This window comes from Lepisma saccharinum, chromosome 24 (assembly GCF_977018435.1).
Source record: "Lepisma saccharinum chromosome 24, izLepSacc3.1, whole genome shotgun sequence".
Taxonomy (NCBI): Eukaryota; Metazoa; Arthropoda; class Insecta; order Zygentoma; family Lepismatidae; genus Lepisma; species Lepisma saccharinum.
Genome location: NC_139252.1, coordinates 32,868,676 through 32,896,504, shown reverse-complemented (window position 1 = coordinate 32,896,504; position 27,829 = coordinate 32,868,676). Strand labels below are relative to the sequence as shown.

The following is a 27,829-nucleotide window of genomic DNA, read 5'->3' as shown; positions in this document are numbered from 1 at the left end:
AGAGGGATATCTAAAGAAAACTACAGATCTTGGAGAATCAGAGCTCATGACAATAGTTGATCATAAATGTCCACCATGCTGTCCGAGACAATCCTGAACATCGTTAGACACACTAGATGTTACTCAGTGAAACATGCCAGCCAAAATATCAGCAATGGCTTGGCGAACATTCATCCCCAATTCAATCAGATACCTATGTAATTAGAGTACAAAAAACCAAACTCCTTCAATATTCTAATAAAAAAAATTCAGGACTAACATATTCTCAGATCTGGCTCGGAAAGCAACATCACCAAATATTGACACAAGTAGAATCCTGTCACGAGCCCAAAGCTGTCTCTCATCATTGCTGAACCCACATGCCAAGTGAAATGGTCAAATAGTGCATTCATGCCTCTATTTTGATGGAATGAGTCTGTATGATTGTCTGTCTTGATGTAAATCTGTGTTCCTCACACAGATTCTTGCATGCTCCAATGGTCCATGCTTAACTAATCTCCACACGCTAGTCTTTGATTGCATGTGTGGCACTACCTCTAAGGTGTCTACCGGACTAGAAATCCTGGAAAGTGAGGTAATTTACTTTTTCTGGATAACTTCCACATTTTTGTGGTAGTGAACTAGAAGTAGGTTTCTGAACAAGGAAATAAAGGCCAAGCAAGATATTTTTAATTTGTTGTAGACAAACTCTACTTCAGGGTGATGTGCCTAGTATTACCAGTAGTTACAGTACAAATTGCATATTAAATGCTCTAGCTAAAGGAGATACGTTTCGAACTACAGCGTGTCCCGCTTATACGTATAATAAAAGAAAAATTCATAACTTCTAAACAAACTGTCAGAATGATGTGATTGTTGTTTCATTTTAAAGAATGACTCAGAATTTTTTTTAGCAACACATTCAGTGGTAGTTGCGCATGCGCAGTAACCAGAATGTCTTGAAAACTGATATTATCAGTTTCTTAGTAGCCATTCGTCATGTGGTCGCCACAAGAAAAGGTGTTTTGTGTTTTAACGTTGTCTGAAGTGAAGTCTGTGACACTTGTGTCGAGACGATTTCGTGCATGTTATGGTTTGGGTGCTAAAGAAGTAGTTCCATCGTACATTTCAATTAAAAAATGGGGAGAACAGTTACACGAAACCGGCTCATTTCTCAAATCTCGTTAGAGACTTCCTGGACGAGCATTTCAATGGAAAATGGATAGGAAGAGGTTCGAATTTTATTGAATGGCCCCCACAGTCACCAGATCTCACTGTGTGTGATTTTTTGTTGTGGGTGTGTGTTAAGGACAAAGTTTACTCTACACCGGTTAGAGATTTGCGAGACTTGCGTGAAAGAATTGTGGTTGCAGTAAGCAACATTACCCTGCACATGCTTCAAAAGTGTGGCTTGAGGCTGACAACCGGTTTGACATTTGCCGTGCCACTAACGGTTCACATGTGGAAGTGCGCTGGTTTTCTTGATTTGTAAAAAAAAAGTCTGAGTTGTTCCATGTTTGGACAAAAAATATTGGTAAATATAAAAGTTGTGATTTTTTCTTTTAATATACGTATAAGCGGGACACGCTGTATTTTCAAGTAAAAATCTACTGCAGTAAGTGGCTGTAGGAATTTACCACTTTTTTCTTGCAATTTGGTTATGTTTGGTTGAATTTAAGTTAAGTACATATATTAATAAATTGTATAAGAATAATTCCTTGTTTACCATTAGTCAATATGTGGAATCTACAATGCGTTTTTCTGTCCCTTGTGCACCCTGGCCAGACAACAACTTCCGTCAAATTGTGTGTGATATATCCACTATGGAAACCGTTGGCTTTGAAATGACTTCAAATTCTCAGAATTACAGTTATAATTACATTGAAAATAAGCACGTACCTTGTCACAGGGGATGTTGGTAATGTTGTACTTGTGCATCCACACATTTCTGGCATGTTTTTTGGAAATTTCGTGGAGTTTTGATAACAAGACACGCTAAAAGGGCACTTAAATTTCCTAACAGCTCGTGGCCCCAGAGCAGCAACTGAAACGCGTGGATTTGCTGAATAACCTGTGAATTTCTTCACCCCATTCCATTTCAGTAACTTCGTGATTTCATTTCAGTTGTATTTTTAAAGTCTGTACGTGTTACAAGCGTTCTTGTGATTTTCTATTGTTTTATGAAGTGTTTGTTAATTGTTTAGTGTTCCAAGTGTTATTTGTGTTTTGCTGCAGTTTTAATAATAGCACATACGTATGCATTACAACAAAATACAGTCTATGCAACAAACCCCCACACATTAGAAGAACTAAAGTAGAATATCAGGAGAAAAACTGAAGCAATATCAGAAGTTGAACTGTTGCATGTAAATGGAAATTTCCTACAACCACACCAGAAATGTGTGTAAGCACAAGGACAACATTTTCAACATCCCCTGTGACAAGGTATGTGATTATTTTGAATGTAATTGTAACCATAATTCTGAGAACATGAAGTCATTTTGAAGTCAACAGTTTCCATAGTGGAGATATTACATGTGATTTGACGGGAGTTGCCGTCTGGCCAGGCACCAAGCAGGCCATCGACAGGCACACAAGGGACGGAAAAACACACTGTATTATGTAAAGGCTCGCCTCTATCCAACAGTCAGTTTCTGTTCATTTTCCTTTCTCGTTATTACTTTTAACATGTGAAGTGAATATTCTAAAACTTGCTTAAATGCTAAGTGTGATGTTGAACCAAAATGTGGTGACCTTCTTACACACAAGTTTAGATACATGAATTGTCCTAGTGACTTGGTCTGGAAAATTTTGGTTCTTGGTTTGGAAAGCCTGGAAAAGTCAAGGAATTTTGTTTTTTACAAAATTGTAGACATCCTACACCTCCTCACCAATGGTGCCAATGCACAGCTGATGAAACAAAACTGAAACGTTCCCACAACCCACCCTATATTAGGCAATTCACCCATCACCACATTCATTTCCTCCTTTTCTGGCACTGCAAGTTTCAGGAATTGAACTACCTAAAAATGTCTGCTTCAGCTCAAGTAAAATTACATTAATAAAAATAAAATGTAGAGATGGTGGATGAAAATCATTTTTGATGATTTTTTTTTATTTAAATTGACTTTTTTGTTTTTTTAAAAAAACACGCTCAAAATTGCTTGTAGGGTTTTTGGCACCATACATATAAATATGCTGTTTTTTTTAAGTAGAAAGGTTTTTTCTAGTAAACGGCCCTGTAAAATACTTGAACAGTTTGCGAATAAAAAAAAATATAGTAAATATATGTATGATTCTACTATGAAAATGTTTGTTGAGTGTTTTAATGAAACTATAATAATTTCAGTAACTTTACTTCCAGTGAAAATAAAACATTCTGGATGTACTCTATAATTGTAACTTAAAATATTTTTTAGTCTTTGCACCTGAATTTTGGAAATTTTTTAAACGATAGTTTGTAAAATATCAGCTGCCATGATTATTTACAGTTTAATGATATTGACACTATTTATGGTTTAACGTGATTTGTATTTTGTATATTTTTCTACACAAAATGTTTGCTATTTTTGCGTATAAAATTACTGAATTTTTAATCAAGAGAAATTTAAGTGTGTTTACATTTACATATTACATTTCTACATATTACATTTTTGTATGAGCTTCACCCCATCAGTATATACATTTTGTTTCCTTTCCCTTCCTTTCTTAGAGCCTAATAAACACTATTAAATGATTACAAGATTAATGTACTTTCTCCAAAAGTGATTCTGATAACTACAAAATCCTTATGTATATTATTCTGTAAATTATTTAAGTGATATTTAAGTGATTTAAGACTTAAATCTTGATTTAATTGCAAGTTTCATAAACCTGATTTAAATCAATGCACCTTGTTGCCTCCTATTGTGTTCGCTAGTGCACAACACAATGAAACTGAAAAATAGTCTTGTTCTTTTCTTTTTAGAACATTATTGCTACTATCCTGTGTAATCAATGAAATGTTATGCCTCCTTCAATGTGTTGTTCTGGAATAATTGCAATAAATCTTCACCACATTGTTTATTCAAACAGAAAAAGTTTTTTTTTTTTTTAGCATAGTTAGTGCATGAAAGATCATGGTGGAGTCAGTGCCAATGTTCTTTGATTTTGTCGTCTTCTGAGAATGAAATGTAGATGCTATTGAAATTACAAGGGAAGAATGTGCCTAATGTAAGTTATTTCATTTGTTTACATGAATGTGTGAAACTACAGTCTTCCCAACAAGACATTTTTCATGCTTTGAAAATTTGGTAATTTTGTATGGTAGGGAGGCCTCTCCGATAGCATAGTGGTAGGGTCGTCGCCTTATAATCAACGGGTCCTGGGTTTGATACCTGGTGAAGGCACATAGTGGTTCAGATCCCACTTTCAATTTTAGGTCCATTCCAAATTAGCCTTACTGTGCCTAAAGTGGACTTAAAGCACCAACTCAATCAATCAATTTTGTCTGGTAGGGAGCTTTCAAACCAAAGTAACATGCAATTTGTCCCTTGGAAATGAACCTTTAGAAATAAATACAACTTTCACACTGAAGTAACATGAGAAGGTTCACATGCCACTTGTTTCTTACATGTCATTCATGTGGGACCATTTTATCAATAGAGTGCATTATGTTGTCTTATTATGTTGGTTGCTCATGTGCATGCTTTCTTATACAAACTGGAGATGCCCTTGTCACTTGTGACTTTAGCGTGGAACCCCTTGTCACATGTTCCTTGTTGCTTTGGTATGAAACCTGCAGTGCATATATTTCTCTATTCTATTTATTTCCTGATCTGAAATGTTCCACTTACTTCTACTTATCATGAAATAGTTTCAATTCATCAGCCTCCCCCATGGCTCAGTGGTAGCTTCGTCGCCTTGTAAGCAAGGAGTCCCAGGTTTGATACCTGGTGGAGGCACATAGTGGTTCAGATTCCACTTTCAATTTTAGGTCCGGTCCCAATTAGCCTTACTGTAGTGGACTTAAAACACCAACTCAACTCTCAAGTTTCAATTCATGAACGTTTCTGCAACAGCTTTACTAATCTGCTCAGTTTTCAGTAGGTGTTTGCTGATGCCCAATTTTAGGTCTTATGCAACTGTAACACACACACTTAATGTTATACACACACATTTTCATTGTCACTGTTCTATTAATTTCAATGGCCACTTTTACCATTCACCTTGAAACTTATTTTTCACTGCTCTGCAGGCTTGCTTGTTCGTATAGTTTATTTATTTATTTATTTATTTATTTATGCTTTGCACTTCTACAGAGGATTGAACCTCCAATTACAGAAGGCGTACACTGTGTTTGATTAATACAATAGAAATTACATGGAAATATACAAACACATATTCATTCATTCACGTACAATACATATAACATATAACATACAACATACAACATACGTAACGCATGATATATATATATATCTATCTACTTATCTACATACATTTAGGCAAGAGGTTTATACGTGATTCACAAATATTGCACACTGTAAATGGTAACATTTATTTTAAACAATCTACCTAGGTATATTCTATCAGAGTTTCTATAGCACTGAATCTATTATTCTTTTATATCTGTCAAATGGAAGTGAAAAATCCACACATTGATTGTTCGCAACAAGGATATTGTAACTGTGACACATTCTATTTATTGGTGAGTTTCTATATTTCTGAGTTTTTGAAATTTTAGAAGTTAGAATATTTCTATTACGCAGATTATTTTTTCTTATATTGAATTGTATTTGACCGAGAAAGGAGCTGTTGTCTAAGATACCATTAATTGTTTTATACAAGTACAACTGTTCTAATATTTTCCTCCTATTACTAAGACTCTTAAATCCAAATATGTCAAGCAGATTAATGTAATTCACGTTATTTTGTCGTGGGGACATATCATATTTTTTGTAAAAGAGATACCTTAGGAACCTTTTCTGAATTCTTTCTATGCTATTTTCGTACGATCTATACATTGGAGACCAAATAACAGATGCATATTCAAGTCTACTTCTTACTATGCTATTATATAAAGTTGTAATACAATGTATACTCTTAAAATCTCTAGAATTCCTTATAACAAAACCTAATGATCTGTAGGCCTTATTTACCATATATGATATGTGTTCTTTGAAGGTCAAAGCAGAATCAATGAAAACACCAAGATCTTTGATTAGGTTCACCTCTGGAAGTAATTTACCACAAATTGAATATGTACACCTCAAATTATTTCTTTTATTTGTTAGTTGCATAAAGTAGCATTTATTTGTATTAAATGTGAGATCATTTAAGCAGCTCCAATCATATAGTTTCTCTATATCTTCTTTGAGATCTATTGTATCGTCTAGACCATTAATTACTTTGTATAATTTAATATCATCAGCATACAGAAGAATCTGTGAGTTCTTAACGCAAGTTGGTAGATCGTTTACATACAAAATAAATAAGAGAGGTCCTAGATTAGATCCTTGTGGGACACCGGAGTTTACAGTATATTCACATGATTTTGATTCTTTGTAAGTTACATATTGTCTCCTACCCTGAAGATATGATTTCAGTAAATTCAACATATTATTTGTCAAACCAAAGCCTGATAGTTTATGCAGAAGAATATCATGGTTGATTTTATCAAAAGCTTTTGCACAGTCAATATAGATTGTGTGTACAGCAGATCTACAATAGAATGCATTATATACATCTTGCACAAAATTTGTTAAATTGGTTGTAGTAGATCTACCTGGAAAAAAACCATGTTGGCAATCGCTTATGTAGTTTTTGACATGTTTGAATATTCTTGCATATAAAATTTGTTCTAACACTTTAGCAGGTGCACATATTACAGCAATTGGTCTATAATTTTCAATTCTTGTATATTCACCTGATTTTAAGATTGGGCAGACTTTAGTTAATTTCCAAATCTTGGGGAAACATTGTGTCTTCATTATTAAATTATAAATAAAACATAATGGTTTCTGAAGCACTTCGGCACAAGCCTTAATTACATATGGAGGAATTCCATCTGGTCCACTGGATTTTTTCGGTTTTAATTTTTTTACTGCATAAAAATATTCCTTGTCAGTGATCCCATAATTAGTGAGTGAACTAGATACCTTTAATTCAACTTTATCGGTAATTTCGTATGTGCTAGGATATTCAGCATAAACAGATTGAAAGTATGAAGCAAAGCTGTCAGCTATACTTTGATTTGTTTGTGAAGTTCTGCTGTCATGTATCATAGTTTGATTTGAATACACGTTTCTACCCTTCTTATTATGTACATAGTTCCAAAAAGATTTTATATTATTGTTAATGCTTTCCTCGGTTTCCTTAATGTACATACGATATGCTTTATTTATAATTGCCTTTGCCTTTTTGCGAGTTTCTCTATATTTTATTTTACTATCATCAGCGTATTTCATGCGTTTTCTATGATATTCCTTAAGTTTTAAAGTTTTAATAATTTCTCCAGTAAACCACTGAGGATATTTGTATTTTCTGTGGACCTTCTTCTTTGGTACAGTGTTATGAAATACAGAGTTCACATTTTCATAAAAATAGTTTACAGTCTCTTCCACTTCACCCATGCTAGTAATGGGAGCCCAGTTTATGTCTCGTAACATTTCGTATAATGTTAAAAAGTTTGCCCTCTTAAAATCTAAAATTTCGACTGGATTTGGTTTCAACACATTAGTTGATATTTTAAAATGCACATTTAATATTAAAGCCGGATGGTGAAGATCTTCCTTGACAAGAGGCATCTCATCCCTATTTACGATGATATTGTTATGTACATTTGTTAGAATTAAATCTAGGGTTCTACTATTGTGATTTTTAATATTGTTAATAGAATGTAAGTTATAAAGATTCAAGAAATTGTCCAAACTTCTGCAACAAGTTCCACCTGTTTGCAGGTTATAGTTGGAATCTACAATTTTCGGCAGATTAAAATCACCAATTACAATAATGTTATTGTTTTGCAATTCTTCGTAGTCTTCAAACAGATCATAGAAAGATATATAATCATTCAGAGTTGAAGAAGGGGTGAAGTATACAGCAATTACATAATATATTCTATTATTTAAGTTTACTTTTACACATAAGATATCCCTATTATTGTCTAGAATAATATTATCAGATCTTATATTATGCTTAGTAGCAATTAATACGCCTCCTCCTCTCTTATTTTCTAACCTGTCATGTCGGAACACATTATAGTTATCATCAAACAATTCATTACTATATACACCACTATTTAACCAAGTTTCAGTAATAACAATTATATCGTAACTATTCACAATATTATTTACATAAAACTCTTGTGTTTTTGTATTTAAACCTCTAACATTTTGATAGTAAATGGAAATGTCATTTGGGGAAGCCATTTAGAGTCATGCCAATTTAGTAATATCTTCAATTGTCTTTAAAACAAAAACATTCCTGTCGCCTTCTCTTTTTCTTAGTTTAATCGTGCCTGAACTGTCAACCCACAAGAATGCATAATTTTTCTCTCGTTTTGTTTTTCTTGCTTGACCATATATGGTCTTACGAAGAGGTGTTAAGCTTTCGTTAATATATATACTGTCATTACCAGAAAATCCTACATGGGTACAATTAAGATTCCTTTTAACCTTTCGTTTTTGTACAATTTTCTCTTTATCTGCCCGCCTTACAAACTTGACAATAATACCTGCTGATTTTTGATAGGGAAGTTTCCTTAACCTATGGCAAGTGTCTATCATTTCATTTTCCACTTGCATATCTAGAGCCCGTCCTACATTTTTCACAATTTCATAAGGATCTTCATTTGGGTTTTCGGGAATGCCGAAAATTTCCACTGTATTTCTTCTCCCGTATTGTTCAAGTTCATCAAGCTGCAACTGCGTCTCCTGAAGTTGTTTCTTGAGTTGAGTGTTCTCCTCTTGCAGCCGTTCTACCTGTCCAAGACATGTGGCGATGGTCTCGGATTGCTTTTTTATTAAATCAACATTTTCATCCAGTTTTTGATGAGCATAATCCAATGATTTGCTTAATTCCCGCTCTGTCTCTTTGTTTTGCTTCCTCAGTTCCTCCACTTCCTTTGATAGCGTTTGCAATAGTTTGTATACATCCATCATAGACGGCTGACTCATTTCACTTGGTTCCGAAACAATTTCAAGAGATATACTACTGCGTCTATCCTTTACACAATTTTTACAGCGCCATACTTGTTTCGTAGAATTTATAAATTCTACATCTGCGTCTTTCAGCTGAACACATTTCGTATGAAACCAATTAACACAGTTGCTACACTGTATTTTTGATAAAAGTTCTTGCCTCGAAACAGGTTTCGAACACACCGCACACGCATTCATGCCGAACGATTGTGCTCCAATCGTGCTGTATAAACGATGTGACTACACTTGTCGTTGAAACTGCTGTTCTTTGTTTACATTTTATTGAGCGACGAGAAATGATTAAATATATCACTTTACATTACTAGTTTCGATTGATTTATGTATGTATATAATCTACAGTACTTACTGCATTTGTTTTATAACAGGAATATCCAGTATAGACACAAAAACTGAGTAAATTAAACAAATTTGCGGAGCACAAACAAACGTTCGTTACTGCATCTTCTTCTTCTTCTTTCCTGTGACACTAGTAAGCAGTGGCATCTCGTGGCCTCAAATTTGGCCGGGGCTTATTTTTTAAAGAATTTAAAATATAATGACAATTCACATGAATTACAAAAAATAGGTATTTTTTTCTTCTAGACTACAAAACTGGACTTACTTTTTTGAAAGGATTTAAAATGTAATGACAAATTACATGAATTACAAAAAAACGGGTATTTATCTTCTTCTAAACTACAAAACTGGACTTATTTTTTTAAAGAATTTAAAATATAATGACAATTCACATGATTACAAAAGAAACAGGTATTGTTGTGAAATATACCTTTCTACGAACGTTGAAGCCCTCTATGTTTGAAATGTATTCTATCTCTATTGTAAGCATTTCTTAAGCAGGTTTTAATACGCTTCAATGTGCTGAAACATCGTTCAGATTCAGCTGTTGCCACTGGAGTTATTAAAACTATGTTTGTCATTTTTACTGTTTCTGAAAAGGTACCCTCTAAATAATTTTAAATAAAAAATGAATGCAATCTACTGATAGAGTTTATGTTTTTCAACTCTTCACTTCAATAAAGAACACGAAGTTCCCTCTTAGTTTTCCCTCTTCTATGAAGGGATAATAAATCTGGGAAGATGACTCTGTTTAAAGATTGTTCTCTTTCATTATGTCCTCATAGAGCAAGTTCATGTCGACCACAGAATTTTAAGCAATCTATAATTCTATTTAATATATGCCTATTTTTCCGGACATTATTCATTGTGTCTTGTAATTGACAGCCTATGTCCTTCATCAATTTGTGTTCGAACATCAACCCTGCCAAACTCAATCAAACATAGCAAATGAAAGCCACCAAAACACTACAGAACATCATGCGAGATCGAACGCGACGCAACGGAATTAGCCCCGAATCAGCACTCAAATCCATTGCACTCTCCCCTCCTCTCTCTGCTAGCATGTGACCTTCACTGTAGCGTAGGTGGATGTAGGCCACGCCTTCCTTTGCAACGTGCCTCGGAAAACAATAATTGACATCAATGCCGCTAGGAGCACTGTCGTATCCATTGCAACAGACGATGAATTTACGTGGGTAAAAATTGCCTTTTAAAAGACTGTGTGATAGTTATGCATTATGGTGATTGATAATTACATGAATACGTCCGTCCGTTTTTCTTTAGGGGCTAAGGCCCGGAAGCCCCAAGGGACGAGATGCCATTGCTAGTAAGGAAGCTCAAATTTTCAATTCGCAAACTAAATGTGAGTCATCGACATCGACTTGACAGTGTTACCATCTGCACACACTAAAATGTGTGTTAGTATGATACATTTACCAATTCTCACATTACAAAGACAAGTGAAAAATCTTAATAGACTTACAAAGAAGGGGAATGAATATCCTTTATTTTGTTCTTTACTTCTATGTGCATGTCCTCAGTTAAATGTCTCAAATATTTTTATATTTTTCTGTTCTTGCAAATTGTTGTTGTCACCTTAGTGAGCGGGTGCATTGAGTGTCAAGATCTTACCACCGACTGTCTGAAGTTTGAGTATGAGCAGGCATGGATGTTTCTTTGCTATAGGTGCTGCCCAACAACTTGAGCTCTGGGGAGAAAGTATTCGAGTTGACCACAGAGACAGTGACAACCCTCATAATGTCACCAAAATCTTATTTCTCATTATGTAAGCGTTTGAAAAAAGATGGATTTGTGTAGACAAAAATTAATTGAAATTACTGCTGCATAACATAATAAGTATATTGCAAAATCACGTTTTTTATGGGGGGGATGGAAAGTTAGGAAGTGGCAGGGTAGAGGAGGGGTGCCAAGAATCCACCTTGCCTGGGTAAAATTTTATCTTGAGCCACCCCTGATATACCCAGTAAATATTTCTATAATGCTTGATAACTAGACCACAGATTTTAGGGTTTTAACCTTTTCCTTTGCAAGTAAATAAGAAATAAGTTAGGTCAGCATTTCATTAAATAACGGAACAACTAATGAAGTTTTTTAGTGCCTATAATAACCTATTCTGTTTAGAGCCTATTTTAGATTTATGTGCCTAAATCAAACATTTTTTTTTAGGTTTTTATATTTATGTTTTATAGGATTTTTATATCATACAGAGGTGTTTGCTCTGGTGACGAAAAATTCAACGAATAACTTGTTTGAAACATATTGTCTGTTGATTTCCCTCCCTCCAAGTCCATGATTTTTTTTTCAAAGTTCTGAACAGAGCAAAATATCTGGCGCCACTGTTACCTGCACAGTCCAAAGTGCAAACGTCTTGCTCACTTTTGTGCTTTGTGGCACTCACGCCTTGTGCAGTAATGTTTCAGTATTCAAATTTGCACCACTGAATGAGTTTCTGTATAAAGATCATTAGATCATTCTCAACATGTAAGATTATCCTCACAGACAAAAGACAGAGTATGACTATGGATAACATGAGAAGATTGTTACGTATTCAGGATAGCCACTCTAGGACCATGATAACATTCAAGTATAATTTGTGGTTTCAAGGTAAACTTTCCAAAATGTCAGCCTTATGTATTACTGCCTCTCACCACCCACCCACAGACACACACAAATATATTAACAATATAAAAGGTCTGTGTGATTCCAATGTATCCAAAAATTATAATTCAATTCAATGGTATATACATTAAATATATTTAGTTTAAGATGTGAAGTTTACATTTGGCATTTCACATACTCAGACTCTTAACACATCCACAAAATCAAGTCACAAATGTTACGGGAAATACATCTACGAAAAATTGTTTATTGTGTAAAATTCAAAACTCAAATTTGGCCTTCCTGATGGTGCAGTGGTAGCATCGTCATCTTCTAATCAAGGAGTCCCAGGTTTGACACCTGGTGGAGGCACATGGTGGCTCTGGTCCCACTTTAAACTGTAGGTCCAGTCCCAACTAGCCTTACTGTGCATAAAGTGAACTTCAGTCTGTCAGATATATTGTTCTGCAAAGACACTAACGAAGTAAACTATTCATAATTGGGAAAAGAGAGACGCGGTAGTATATAAATACGGAGAAACGAGTACTCACTTTGTCTGCGAAACTGTTTTTTTCTTCTTCATTCTATTAATTTCAGTGGCCACTGCCACCATCCTCGGAACTTTCTGTAGCTTGGTGTCTGTAGCGACTCGTGGCTTTTTCAGAGTGTAGGAAGAAGTTGCGGTAAATCGAGGAAGGTTTGAAAAATGGGTTCAATTACATTCGCAGGTATCGCTTGTACTATCCTTTGCATTTAGAATGATAGCTACAGGCCTATGCTCAAGGTGTGGCAAGGGGCCCTTGCTCCTCACTTTGAACTAAGAAATGTTTAAATGTGAACGTATAAAAATAATTGTAATTCTACATCTGCTTTTCTAGAGTTTTGAACTTGCGTTACTTATTTTTAACAGTTATTTAAGAGTGTAAATTTCCCCCCAATTCTTTAAAATGGTGCAACAAACTACATGGGTTTCAACATCAAACTTAAAAAGGTTTGAGAAAATTGTTTACCCCCAACTTTCTACCGATTTCCTACCATAAAATCTCCTGACGAACTAAATCGGGCAGGATGAAGAAGAGACTGAGAATTGATCATGGCATGGTTGTAAAAAGCTTTCCGCTGGATCGGCATACTCCCTTTCATTTGAAACATGTCCTCTGGTGAAGTAGAAATAAGATTTGGACATAATTTTACTTTTATTTCCTGAAAACATATTCCTTTTTCATATAAACAAGTAACTTTTGCTAACATCACAAGTATTGTATTACAATAATTTGTGGATAATTTTGAAAATGTAAACAAATGAAAGTTCGGTTAGAAAATTAATATTTGGTTGTTATGTGTACTTATTAAAGTTTCTTATGTTTTTTTTTAAAGTTTGTTTTTAACAATTGTACCTATCAGTATTTTTCAGGATTTTGAACCATTTTAAGATTTTTGGAACCTACTTCATGATTTTTTTGAGCCAAATGTATGATTTTTTAGAACCTATTTTAGGATATTAGAACCCATTTTAGGATTTTTAGGAACCTAAAATGACATTTTAGAACTTAAAAATTCAAGGTCTACTGATAACCAAGTGCATTTCTTAACAAAACTATATATATGCAGTATGTTGTTTTAGTGAACCAAAAAGTATATTACCATTATTCTTACAAGTTGATTAATTTATGGCTGAAATACTTCAAGATAGATTTACATGTATGTGATTATATACAAAGCATTAACTATTCTATCAAACATTTCTGGCATATTTGGGAGGAGTGGGTTCACCTCTCCCGAGATATCTTAACACGAACAACAAAGATTTGTTTTGATTTTTTCCCACAACTTCTTTAAAAGGTACACTGCAGTAGGTACAAGCCTTCTAATTACCCCTTTATCGAAATAGTCAATTATTGCTTTCCTTGCACATTGTCTCTTTTCCCAGTAATAGACTCCTTCCCTCCAATTTCCCCTAAATTCATTTCTAATTCTTTTAACAGTGGCAAAGGACACACATGTTGCGGCAGCTGTTCTCTTATGGGCTTGCTTCAAGTATCGTTGGCAATGAGGCTTGTGCTTCTTCCTCCATGAAAGTTAACACCTTGCAAATCACGTTTCTTGCCTGGCTTCGCAATGCAGCATCCCTTTGCACCGAATTATGCATCGAAATATACATTTCACACCTGTCCAACTAAATGCTATGTCTAAACGGAGTGACCAGAGAATTCTTTACAACGTTAGAATTTTGCTGCACCAGCCTGCCTTGTTGTTGACAAAACCCGTGTGGGTTCCACAATTGGGTCAAAATCAGGCTCTCACCTGGTATCAAACCTGGAAACATTCACACCAAACACAACTTAACCATTCATCTACTCATGAGCTCTACACTAATGTCTTACATAAGCAGAATATATTTTTCTGAATTTGACCTTCTTTGCTGCAACAGTTCTTTTGTATTGTGTATATATTTATTATATACCCATCCAGATTAATTACATATAGTAGTAGGGATGTGACGAAGCTGAAAATTTACCGATGCCGATGTACTCACCGATAATTTTTGGAACCGATACCGATGCCGATATTTAACCGATTCCGATACAAAAGATTATTAAACAGAAATTGGATGTTATTTTCAGCATGACAAAAACAAATTTGCTTTGTACATTTCTATTGCATATCATATGTATATAAATATATATTCTCAAGAGATGCGAATGTACATTTGCATCTACAAAATGTTATGTGAACCTTTTAAGAAGAACATGGATTCTCAAGAGATTTAACATTAGTACACAAGCATTTCTTTGAAATGCAAAATGAATTCCTGTTCTGCCAGATTCAACTTCAGAAACACGAGATTTGGAAGCACTTCAGGAAGTAACCTACTTCTTCTCTTATCGCAAATCTGTTAAGCAACACAGAACACTCAATCACTGAATACTGATGCAGCAGGTATGCCCAAGTATTTTCTCAGGACTTGCTTCAGGTTTGAATACTCATTTTTGAATTTCCAATACAACAGCAGATCCTGGTTCAGCAATGTACCAGTTATATGTATAGTTAGGTTGATCCTCTGAATGAGTTTGCAATAATTTTATTACAAAAACTCCACAATAGTGATGAATCATAACCAAATTTTCAATAAATCTTACAAAACTAGAATATAAAACTTTTTAGAAGGTAAAAACTCTAGTATAATCTGTACCGGTTTAAATATCAGATTTTTGCCGATTCCGATACCAATTCCGATGTGTCCATTTTTGCCGATTTTCATACATCTGTAATCGGCTTCAGCACATCCCTATATAGTAGAAATAAGACACCAATACAGGCATGCAAGTAAAACAAAAACATGAGTCGAACAATTTCACATTTTCATGCAATTTCAATATTTCTCATAAAATTTCCCTCCACCAACAATTGGACCTGGATTTCCCTTCAACAAGGCAAATTTCCATTCATGTAGCAACACTGCCTCTGCCAAACATGGTGCAGGAAAGGTAATAAGCCGTTTTCTCCCACCAACATTGTTTTCAGTGTTGGAACTGAGTACATAGGCATGAGGGCCAGTGCCTACCTACCGACTGCCAGCCCTGCTCCCACCTGTAAAGGTGGAAGATCATCCAACCGTTTCGAGGTAACATGTGGTCAGCACGATGAACCCCCAGTCATTATTGTAGGTTCCATGACTGGGTTACGCTACTCATTCGTAGCTCCCCAATTTCCTCCCGATGTTGAGCGGCCACCGGTCTCATACACAGTCCAAAATCTAAGGAGAAAAGTTGTTATGCTTTCCCCAGGAGCTTGTACTTCATGTGTCCCGTGGCCAGAGCCCAAAGCATGATGCCTTAGACCTCAGCCACGGCATGGGATGAGTACATATTATGGATACGTCCTTTAAAATAGCCACTCGCCCACTTTCCCTTCAGCTCCCTTATCCTCCCCATACACAACCAGGGAGGAGACCTGATCCTCAGCAGCTTATGTTGGAGTTCTAAACATAATTTATTTAAATACTGGTTTAAAAGCTTGTTTTAATAGTTTGCATAATATATAATGAGCAATTTCCCAGCTAAATGTATAATTATTTCTCTTGTAGTCTATGGTTATCACAAGCATAAAAACATTACATTTGTACACAGGTTTGGTAGCAAAGTACTTAGTTCTGAAATTAACATATTTGTTCCACACATTTAACTTTGGGTGCACTTCAACATATCCCGTAACTCTTCCATTTCCCATTCTTTTAACATGCACTACACAGAACTTGTGTCAACAGTTAAATGTTAGTATTGTATAACAAAGTAACAGCAATGCAGTTGCAGTAACAGTGACATTTTACTTTTGGAAGCAAAGTAACAATAACTGTAAGATATTATTTTTTTGAGTAACGTACCCAACTCTGATATATGTATAAATAGCCTATAATTTATTGCAAAATTCTGCCATTTTGTTGATATTTTCATGAATATAAACATTTAATTTATATGTCCTAGTTTTGTAAGGTAAATATCTAAGTACACAATATCTTTCTCTGAGGCAAAATATATTGCAGTCACTTGGTTTTGTGCTTTCATTTTGGAGTATTAGCTTGATAAAGTTATCTTAAATTGAAATGAAATGTCTTCCAAAATACCATTTATTGATTTATTCTGTAATGTACAACAATGTACAACGGTACTACAGGGCACCATGGTTCACAATTTTATAACCACTGATGTAAGTGTAGCATGTCAAAAGTCCCTTAAGGCGAGGAGGGACAATTTCCCCTAGGTCTTTCTCGCTGGGGCAGCTGCTGATCACTGTTGCCAACTTCACTCTTTTGGAGCCAGATCTGGCTCTTTCGTGCACTCGTTTGACTGTGAACTGTGGCACCCGCCCTCTGCCCCACTATGATGCCACCACTGGCTCCGGCCCATAAATACCAACTTTTGCCATGAGTGTACACTTTGCACGTGACGTGATATTCGTATAGCTCTAGGCTGCGTCACCCACCTCTTCTTTCCTCCCCATGTATTTTTATATATAGCGCTGTGGCTAAGATGAAGATGACAATTTTGTTATCCGGGAACCCTTTATTTTTGATTTTATATTAACATCATTGGATTATTGAGATGTGTGATGCCGCCAAATCTAGGCGGTGAAAACTAATAATAAATTGCCATCACTTTAAAGCTAACGGTAATAGCAGCACCCCCACCCCTCTGACAACTAAAATTACCCTAGTAGGCACTTTATGCAGCCTTCGTTAATCTAGCTCCTTGAAAGTACTCTTTAGCTATATTAATGGTGAAATGTGGCTCTATTATGCACATCAGGTTTGGCAACACTGCCAGGATGGCCGTAGGAGGCAAGGAGAAATGCACTAGGCTTATGGGACCATTATTTTATTCGTTCTCTCGGGAATATCAAACATCCGATGACGTAGAAAAGTACATGGACGGAAAAAGGACACGTTGAACTATGTCATAGTAGTAGGAAAAGTCGAAACTCCCATTTGATGAGCCGTAACTTGAAGTTGAAGTTGATGTCCCATAAGGAATACATGGGATTCGGTAAATACTAATTCATCATATTTTTCAAAAATCGTATAAGGCTTAATAATCAACTTAGGAAACCAATTCCACTTGCCACATGGGGAGAAATTCATACTCTTCATTTCTGGCGGAGATCTATTTAGTAGCATTGCTCATTCCGACGATATTGGAATAAATGCATGCCTGGTGCGTAATTGTCCCTCTTCGCCTTAACATGCCCGTATAGAATGTAAAGGAGTTATGTTGGGTACATTTAGTCATGATGGACCGGGAGTGGAGAGGAGATATGAATGAGAGAGAGAGAGAAAGATCTCCTCCTCTCTGTCTCTCTCTCTCCTTCCTTCCTTCTCTCTATGAGAAAGAGAGAGAGGAGAATGCTCCCTTTCTCTGAGAGAGAGGGGGGAGAGAATGAAAGAGAGAGAGAGAATCGTTTTCTCTTTTCCTCATAGAAAGAGAAGGGGGGCTCTTCTTTTCTCTCTCTTCTTTTTTTCCCCCTCTCTCTTTCTGTTTTGGAGAGAGAGAGAGAAGGAATAAAAACGTGTTAGGCCCAAGGGGAACTATGGATGTCTGTGTCAAGAAGAGGTCCGCCATATTGAATTCAACTAAAAAAAATTTTAAATGAGAATGGGGTGATGTGATATATCAAATCAAGCTAGAATTTCACGAGAAATGCAAAAAGCTAAAGACTCTGGTTCAATCCCTTGTTGAGCTTTAAATTTTCACTAACTTTTCAGTACAAAAACTTTTTTACATCAGTGCTTCATCAGTACTGCTAAAAGTTCATTTCAGTTCATTCTTCATTCATGTGCATTTTTAGTGACTTGATGTGATGCTTGTTTGATTTAAATCATGTGATTTTTTTTTAGAAAAAAAAAGGGATACGAATCACTAAAAATAAAGAAATAATTTATAGAATAATGTACATAAGTAATTTGTAGATATGAGAATCACTTTTGGTTAAAGCACATTAATATTGTAATCATTGTGGTGTTTAATAGTCTGTTAGATTAATCTACCATTTTTAAAGGATAAATATGGGAACAAAATATTTACACTGGTTGGGTGAAGCTCATCTGAAAGGCATATATGTAAACTGGAAACACACTAAATTTATGTTAGTTTAATATTCATTGATTTTCATATCAAATACTGTATATCTCTGAATGCAAGACGTCTCTGAATCCAAGACGACCCCCCATTTTTCAACAAGGAATTACAGAAAAACTATTTTCAGAACTTACAAATGGTTACCTAATTACAAGTAACTGAAGGAGACAAAAAAAATATCCATTAGATGTGGGTATTATCGTAAAATAAAGTCAAGAAGATAGTGTATATGTACCACCTTTGTATAGTACGGTATATCACACTTTACTACGAAGTTTAAAAGTGGAATCTACAACGTCTCACAACAATTGATAAAAAAAATGTTCGCCACAACACTCAATACGTGCTATCGCACAACAATGCTCAAAGCACATGCGAATGTTCAAGGCTAAAGCGGTAGGCGTGGCAGAGGGTAGAGTTAGAGCTTAATGAAAGCTCGTGGTTCTGTTCAGTAAAGAAAAGAAAAACTCCACATCATATGCCGCAAAAGCAAGATGGCCCCATACTTCTGGGCACAAACTTGCTGCAAAAAAACTCGTCTTGGGTTCAGAAATATACGGTATTTTGAGTAGAGTAATGTACAAAATACTAATCATGTTAAACTTTAAATAGTGTCATTATCATTATGCTCTAAATAAACATGGCAGCTGATTTTGCAAGCTATCATTAACGAAATCACCAAAATTCAGCTACGAAGACTAAGTTTTAAGTTTCGGTTATGTGGTACATCCACAATGCGTTATTTTTACTAGATGAAAAGTTATAAACAATGCATGCCCTAAGTGTTACACTGGCAGTACTGTCAGCACCAGTTCAAAGTGTTATTAGCTCAGCCATAATTGTAAGTAACCCAATTTAAATCTTTTTTTAAAAAAATAATTTTAAAATACTGAAAATACAGCAGGCAATGTACGCATATAATTACTAATTTTTTTATTACAGGTAAAAGTGCTTCAGAAGCTACTGAAACTGGACTGAAATATATGCAAAGAAGAGTAGAAGGTACTGCTGGGGCTATTACAGTATCCAATACAGGAGACGTAGGTTACTATTTCACTTCCAACAGAATGGCTTGGGCGTACCAGCGAGGTGACGAAATTCATTATGGCATAAATTATAACGAAGATTTCTGTGAAAAACTGGGACAGGGACAGGTAAAAGTTGAACCGTAGCTGGGAGTTGAATGGTGATAACTAGGATTTGCAAGTGGTGTGGGATTCATGCTTGAATACTCTTATAGACATGCTGTATTTTATTTAAGACTGTAACAGTGATATCAGTATAACTTGGCATCATGTCAGCATATGCCTAATACATCAGTGTTGCCATAACTGTTGACGCTATTCTGGAACATATGATAATAGTAGTAATGTAGTGAGAAGATGCAGTAAGCTACATTGTGTTATGGTGGTGGTTCATTCTTTAATAACATCCTTTGTACAATTTTGTATTTTAAGGTCTTTTTATTCTGTTGAAGCTGAACCGAATCACTTAAGGAGATTTAAAAAACATAAAGACATTTTTAACAGTTTCTCAAATGGGACATTGGGAAGGCATCTATAGTTTGGGTTAGGTTAGGTTAGGTTCGGAGAATTTAGTGTAAACTTCTTTTGCAAATCTGCAACATCCAAGCTTCGAAGAGAACTTACTCAAAATAGCTGAAACCGGAAATCTTATAAATTTTGAAATCTGTCTTTATTGTGCAGCAGTGGCGTATTATTGTATGCAAATGCACGATTGGGAGGGGGGAGTTACTGTATGCACAAGCTTCTTTGTCAACAAAACTCAACTTTCCTCATTATATATTTTTTTCATACTGTCACTTCCCAGTCTGTCATTGCACAAGAAGTGGCAATACTTGTACAATTTTTGGTCTTTAATTTCAATTGTTACTAATTATTTTAATTTGTGAAGTTCAATTATTGCAGTAATAACCTGAGCCATGTCTAGAGATTGCCCATCTCCAGGGCAAGAATAGAATTTAGCACTCATACATCCAATTTGATGCTTCCCTCTCCTCACTATCCTTGAGGTAAATGCTTACCTTCTAATTGAACTAACTTTTTAAATATTTGTGCACAAACATTAACTCCCAGTGTCTGTAAGGAATACACTGAGAAAAATTATAGCAAAACTCTTTTATCACTTAACTGTAGTGCCGTTCAATTACTAAGACACAATTGTCCTGCAAGATAAACTTCATAATGTGCATATGGCAATAATTATTTCTCTATGCTATTGGGTAAATTACAAGGTGTTGCTGCACAGTGTATTGAGTACAGTTATTACACCTTGCAGATAATCATAAATGTAATAGGATTTATCATAGAACATTTAACTATAATAAAACACTAAGATGAAGTATTATTTCATGGCTGATATCATTATTCAATGTTAAGAATATTTTTATGCCTAAAAATGCAACTATAGCCTATATACCTTCTTATTCACAATCATTAAACTACCCAACACTCATTTCCAATTTGACAGTTTCTAATTTTCAAGCGGGCCCCCATGGCGGAGTGGATAGCACATTCCGCTACGATTCCAAGGATCCCGGGTTTGAACCCCGGCCTGGGCATGGATGTTTGTGAGTCTCCATTCATGAATTTCATCATATAGTCACTCATCCCCATCTTTGCAAATTAGCCGAAAGTGGCTCAAAAGCGAAGTAAAATAAAGCAAATCAATCAATCAATCTAATTTTCAAAATGCCCTTGCATGTATTATAGTCATATCACATCATGATCAAATTGAATACAGTGACTGACTGTTTGTAAGCAATGAATATAAACTTCATGTGACAATAAATGACAACATTACGATGGAAGGGAGCAAGAAAAAAAATTATATATATTTCTTTGCAAACTGGCGACAATAGAGATTGATTCGGATATCGGTGCTTTCACTGGGCCCCATGATATTTACAGTTGTCCATTTTTTTCGGATTGACCTCAATTTTTGTTCAGGGCTGGAAAGGTTATCAGCAAGACACCATAAAAGATTAAAGATAGAATTGCTTTAAAATTCGTTAAAATATATCTTCATGTAAAACTTATTCCCCAGTCATTATTTTAAAACAAGTAGCACGATGTACTTAATAATCAGAAGTGTAACAGCGGAATTAATATTGGTTTCTGAGAATTTCCTTGAATTTAGACATCATTTAAAATTCCATCCAGCAAGAATGTACTCTCAAAAGTGTGGAATTATACTTAAATTTTGTTGTGATGAGAAAAGTCATATGAACAGGACAAATCTAGTAATTGTACTCTTAAGAAGGTAAGCAAGTTCCTAAGGCCAGCTAGACCTGAGTTTTCAGGGTGTCAGAGCTTCCTTTATTCATTTGTGTGCCTCCATCACCCCCCCCCCCCCCCCCCATGTGCATAAAGTTGCCACTGTTGCTCCTAGAAGAGGTGCTTCTTTTCTGTTATGTCAACAGTTTTGGTAAGATCCAATAGGGCAGGGTATTATGTCCACATTGAAAGCTGCACCTCATCTCCAGTAGTGTAACAAATTACAACGTAAAGCAAATTGTCACCATTTCTGGCGATGGATAGAAATTAAGATTAGCACTTAATTCACTTGTGTACAAGGTATTCACCATTTTTCATGTTGCAATGTTGCAAGAAGAAGTAAAGAGTCTATTGTTCGGTTCAACTTTAGTAAGTGTAGATGGTAACACTGTCAGTCTTCCATAAAGACACTAATTTAAGTCTGCAATGAACTTTTGGTGTATGCCCTACATCTGTTAGAATTTCTTTTCAGCATTCAAGTGAATTTTCATGTAGTGTGCTTTCGCTGTGATTGTTTCATGGGAGCACAAGCCAATTTTCTATTACAGATATCTAGACATGAGTGAAATCAGGTTCGCTTGAATGCTCTAGAAGGAATTCTAAACAGATGTCATTTCTCAGAATGTGGAATATACTGGTTTTCTGAAAAACAAGAGGTTCAGCAAAGTCAAAGGCTCACTCCTTTGACTTGCCAAACTGTACTGTAAGAATGCTAATTTGCATGATCTTCCTTCTGATTCCTTAGATTTTCGCATTCCAAAAATTCGTCAGCATGTGATTAGATTTTTGTGCTTTATTTACATCTGGACTCTATTAAAGAGGTGATTAGATTAATGTGCGTACAAACAATATCACATATTATCGGTTATGTTTTAAGAGACTGGAAAGATATGCCTGATGGCATAATTCATTTTTTCGTTTTTCTTTTTCACATGTTCAGTCACAAACTTGCCGAAGTATGCTTAATTACAAACTGAATCAGTGTTTCTTCAGTTGGCTGTTTTTTTTTCAATCGGAATTAAAAAAACAAACAAAAAAAACAATATATAGAGTGACTCGCACTAGGAAATCCAAACGTTATTCAATATGTGTTTAATTTTTGTATGGTTTCTTATGAAACTTGACATCTACTTTACCTTGTATATTTAAGAACAAGCTCTGCCCAGAGCATATGCTGAAAGTGACCTCCTTCTTCACCCAGAGCACTTTGGAATGAAAGTCTTCAGAATTGAAGTAAGACTTGAAGCTTTCCTGGCAATGAATGATGAATAGATTCTCTCGGGCTTTCGACCAGGTGAGTTGTGAAAAATATTCCAAGCTTTTGAGAGCTAACATCACTCTCATCTTCAGGGTTGAAGCTCTTGAAAGCTTGGAATATTTTCCACAACTCGCCTGGTCGATAGCCTGAGAGAGTCTGTTTTATCTGTTTGTCTTCAGAATTGTTGAAGACATGTGCTAATGTGACAATGGTATTGACAGCAACTTCCCACTGCATTGTGCCTGAGAGCATCAATTGTTTACGAATTATTGCTTTATTCAGGGCCTTTTAGTAAACTCCACAAGAAGATATTCAGGTGGTATCAGGTCAAGTGTCAGCTGTGTAAATGCAGTCAGTGCCTTTTTCAGTCGTGTCTCCCGTGGAATGGTGGGTAGCACGGCGGAAAGTAAGATTGCATCTGCCTGCAAACAGGATGCAATATCCGCGTAACTGGAACCGCTAGCTATGTAATGAAAGGAGCTCATACAATTGCATTGCCAGTTACAATTAAAATGAGCCCGTATCTTGTTACACGAGGTATTGGAAATGATGTCCTCCTGCTTCCACACATTTACGGCATTTTAAAGGAAATTTTCACGTATCAGTTCCTCTTCTGAAATTGCTTCAATTTCTCTCCTGATATTTTTTTTTTCAATTCTTCTAATGTATGGTTTCAGTTTTGAAAGCTCGCCACACATGCATCATGAAAATGTCTGTTTCTTGGGCAAGGCACCGGAGGGATTTTTGATCATACTCTAACGTTTCTTCTCGTTAAGAATGCACCGTTTTATCCTTTGCTTCTTATCAAGTACAGACCCTGATCACCTAAATGTGTTCACAAGTATCCAAACACTGTCTCTGTGTGAAACAGGAACATCTGGGAATTCTGCAAAACATATTTTAACTTCCCTACAAGAATTCTTAATAACGTAAGAGTCGTGCATAAAAATGCGTTATTTCAAATTGTATGGATAGCGTAGCATTAGTAGAGTGCAGAAAAGCACCAGTAATACGTAAACTAAAACAAAACAATCTAAAACACTTGCTAACACCTTAACACTTCACAAACATGTGCAAACTGGACACCAGTTATCTGAATACTGAAAAACTGACGCGTACAGTGCTAAGGCCTGCGTACAGCTGTGGATCTAAATGCTGGCAGATGCGATCTTACTTCCCGCTGAGCTAGCAACTGTTCCACGGGCGACTCAACCGAAAAAAGGCACTGTATTTTGGCACATGAAGTCACTCAGCACTGAGTGTAATGGCTGCCAGTCGGTAGAACTAGAAGGCAACAGTGCCTCTAGCAAAAAAGATCAAGATCACGACTATCGTGACAGTTTAATTTTTGTTGAAGTTTCAGCATATTTGAGGAGCTTCCTTCTTATGCTTGCCTTATTCTTATGCTTGCTGCATAGAAATTCTCGACAAACTATTCTGAAGTAATTCGGAGTTGTGCCAAAAGAAATTACAATGTGTGTGATAATGTGTTGTACATATATTCATGATGATATATCCTTGTATTTTTTTCTATACTACAATTACAGTGAAAGGAACTGTATTATGTGCCAAAATTATATTGAATGTTCATATTTTTTTACAATTTTTCTGAAATATATTTTAACTATAATATATTAATTATTTATTATAAGACCTTGAACCTCTTGAATGTTGTGACTGTTCAGTCCAGTATGCGTACAAAATAGAAAATGTTGTATCCATGTGCATATGTATTCCTTTAACTATTTTATGGTGTGTCAATGAATATAGAGAGAAACACAATACTTTAGTGTTGAATAATAATTTTTCCATTAACTCCCATTTATTTTCCCCTACCCCGGCGGAAATTTGACTATGTTCCTCATCAAGGAAACAAATGTTGAAAGAAGTGAAAAATGCAGGCTGCGTAGTACATTTACTGTGCATGCCAAATTATAAGGAAGTACGAGGGGAGAGTGAAATGTTTTGAGCCTCACATGGAAGGAGTGATGGTAGGTAGTTAAAATTTTGGAGGATGTAAGGTTTGAGTTTTAGAACACTGTGCGAACTTTTATGAAATTCACATGTTTTCTTCTATTTTTTTGTCAGGTTGAAAATGAATGAAGTGTCAGAGAAGAGAGTGGCCGACAGGGCCGTGATTCGGTACCTCTGTCGGGAAGGCCTCACTGCACAGGCTGCTTTGGTGGAGTGTGGCTTCATTCAGGTCATTCAGTGGTGTAACACTCAGGACAAATCATTCTACCACATGACTGTAAACAAATTACAGCACAGAATGCATAAGTGCATTGATCTGAGGGGTGATTACAGAGATTATGTAGAGAAATCATAATGAGAAACTAGCTCAAACATCCCTGTGAGGCTCAAAACTTTTCACTCTCCCCTCATATATAGCTTACACTGGAAGATACCAGGCACTAGGGATGTGACGAAGCCGATGTACTCACCGATAATTTTTGGAACCAATACCGATGCCGATATTTAACCGATTCCGATACATAAGATTATTAAACAGAAATGGGATGTTATTTTCAGCATGACAAAAAATAAATTGCCATGTACATTTCTATTGCATATATTATGTATATACATATATATTCTCAAGAGATGCGAATGTACATTTGCATGTACAAAATGTTATGTGAACCTTTAAGAAGAACATGGATTCTCAAGAGATTAAACATTAGTACACAAGCAGTTCTTTGAAATGCAAAATGAATTCCTGTTCTGCCAGATTCAACTTCAGAAACACGAGATTTGGAAACACTTCAGGAAGTAACCTATTTCTTCTCTTATCTCAAATCTGTTCAGCAACACTGAACACTCAATCACTGAATACTGATGCAGCAGGTATGCCCAAGTATTTTCTCAGGACTTGCTTCAGGTTTGAATATTCATTTTTGAATTTCCAATACAACAGCAGATCCTGTACTGTTTTATTTCCGATTTAGAGTTAGGTTGATCCTCTAAATGAGAGTTTGCAATAATTTTATTACAAAAACTCTACAATAATGATGAATCATAACCAAATTTTCAATAAATCTTACAAAACTAGAATATAAAACTTATTAGAAGGTAAAAACTCAAGTATAATCTGTACCGGTTTAAATATCGGATTTTTGCCGATTTCGATACCGATGCCGATGTGTCAATTTCGGCCGATTTTCATACATCTGTAATCGGCTTCGGCACATCCCTACCATGCACTGCTGTTGTTATCAGTGTTTCAAAATCAGCAGGTCCTGTTGTGGTACCACTGACAGACAACTCCGTACAGGCAAAACAGTTGAAACAACAAATCATGCAAAGTCTTGCCGGGGGCAGTAGCTCAGTTAGTAAAACAATGGCAAGATGCAAGTTTTAGTCCTGGTCAACTGCATTTTTCGCTATATTTCTAAATGTATATTGGCTTTTCATCTGCCACAGATGTCCTCTGTGGCAGAATGTTTAGTTATTTGATTGTTTTGCATTGCTTTTCTGCCTCTTTGGCTAATCACGATGATGAGGATGAATGCTGAACTGATAAAATGAATGTTGCCTTACCCAGTGTTGGAACTTATGACCTGATAGAGTGCATCATGCTTCATCATTCATCCTCATCTTTGTGGTTGCCTTAAGACCTTGAAGCTCAGTTACCCACAGATATCTACTTGCTTACATCAGTATGCTGATAAATGCCCACAAAACGGTTTTGGACATGATTTAACTCTTATGCTTTAGTTATACTTATAGTTTGAATTTTCATGTTGAAATTGATCCTTTTTCATGGGCTTAAAGCTATAGTTCATAGAAAAGGATTGAAAAGAGGTTAAAAATTTAGCATAGCCAGGCATCGGATTACTGGACCTATACCTCTGCTGAAATTTAAATCACTTTAAATAAATAATTTATAGAATAATGTACATAAGGATTTTGAAGATATCAGAATCACTTTTGGTGAAAGTACATCAATCTCGTAATCATTTAATAGTGTTTATTATACTCTAAGAAAGGAAATGAAAGGAAACAAAATACGAGGGGGGATCATTAAGTATCGCACAACAATTTTTTAAAAAATAATTTTTAATAGGTCCAACAACATAATTTATACACATTGAAACCATATCTTTTAGCTACATTTCGACATAGGAGCCAAGTCTTTCAACACAGTTTTCCCATCGTGGCACTAGTTTCAATATACCCTGTTCATAGAACTCCGTCAATTGGGAATACAGCCATCTGCGCACAACCGATTGCACTTCTTCATCGGAATTGAAGCGTTCGCCACCTAGGAATTTCTTCATTGGGTCAAACAGATGGAAATCTGAAATGTTGAACCGCCCTGACAAGGTTCTGAGATGGATCTGCCAGTCGTTGAGAATTGCCTGCTCAATGGCTGTAACATTCCATTCTGTTGCAGCTGTTACTGGTCGCCCGGAACGTGACGAGTCGACAAGGTTCACACGGCCTCCTTGATAGAATGTGCACCATCTGGAGATGTTGCTACGGTTCAAACAGTCTTCCCCAAAC

At 35.7% G+C, this 27,829-nt stretch overlaps 1 protein-coding gene across 1 annotated transcript in view; it reads left to right on the top strand.

The window, feature by feature from the left end:
- The window catches only part of LOC145978380 (isoaspartyl peptidase/L-asparaginase-like), a 134,349-nt gene extending 109,374 nt beyond the window's left edge, over nucleotides 1-24,975 (top strand). The window contains exon 7 of the mRNA XM_083110989.1: nucleotides 19,712-24,975. Coding sequence (XP_082967115.1) covers nucleotides 19,712-19,941 — 230 coding nt within the window. The 3' untranslated portion in view covers nucleotides 19,942-24,975. The remainder of the gene's footprint in view (nucleotides 1-19,711) is intronic.
- Nucleotides 24,976-27,829: the final 2,854 nt, after the last annotated feature.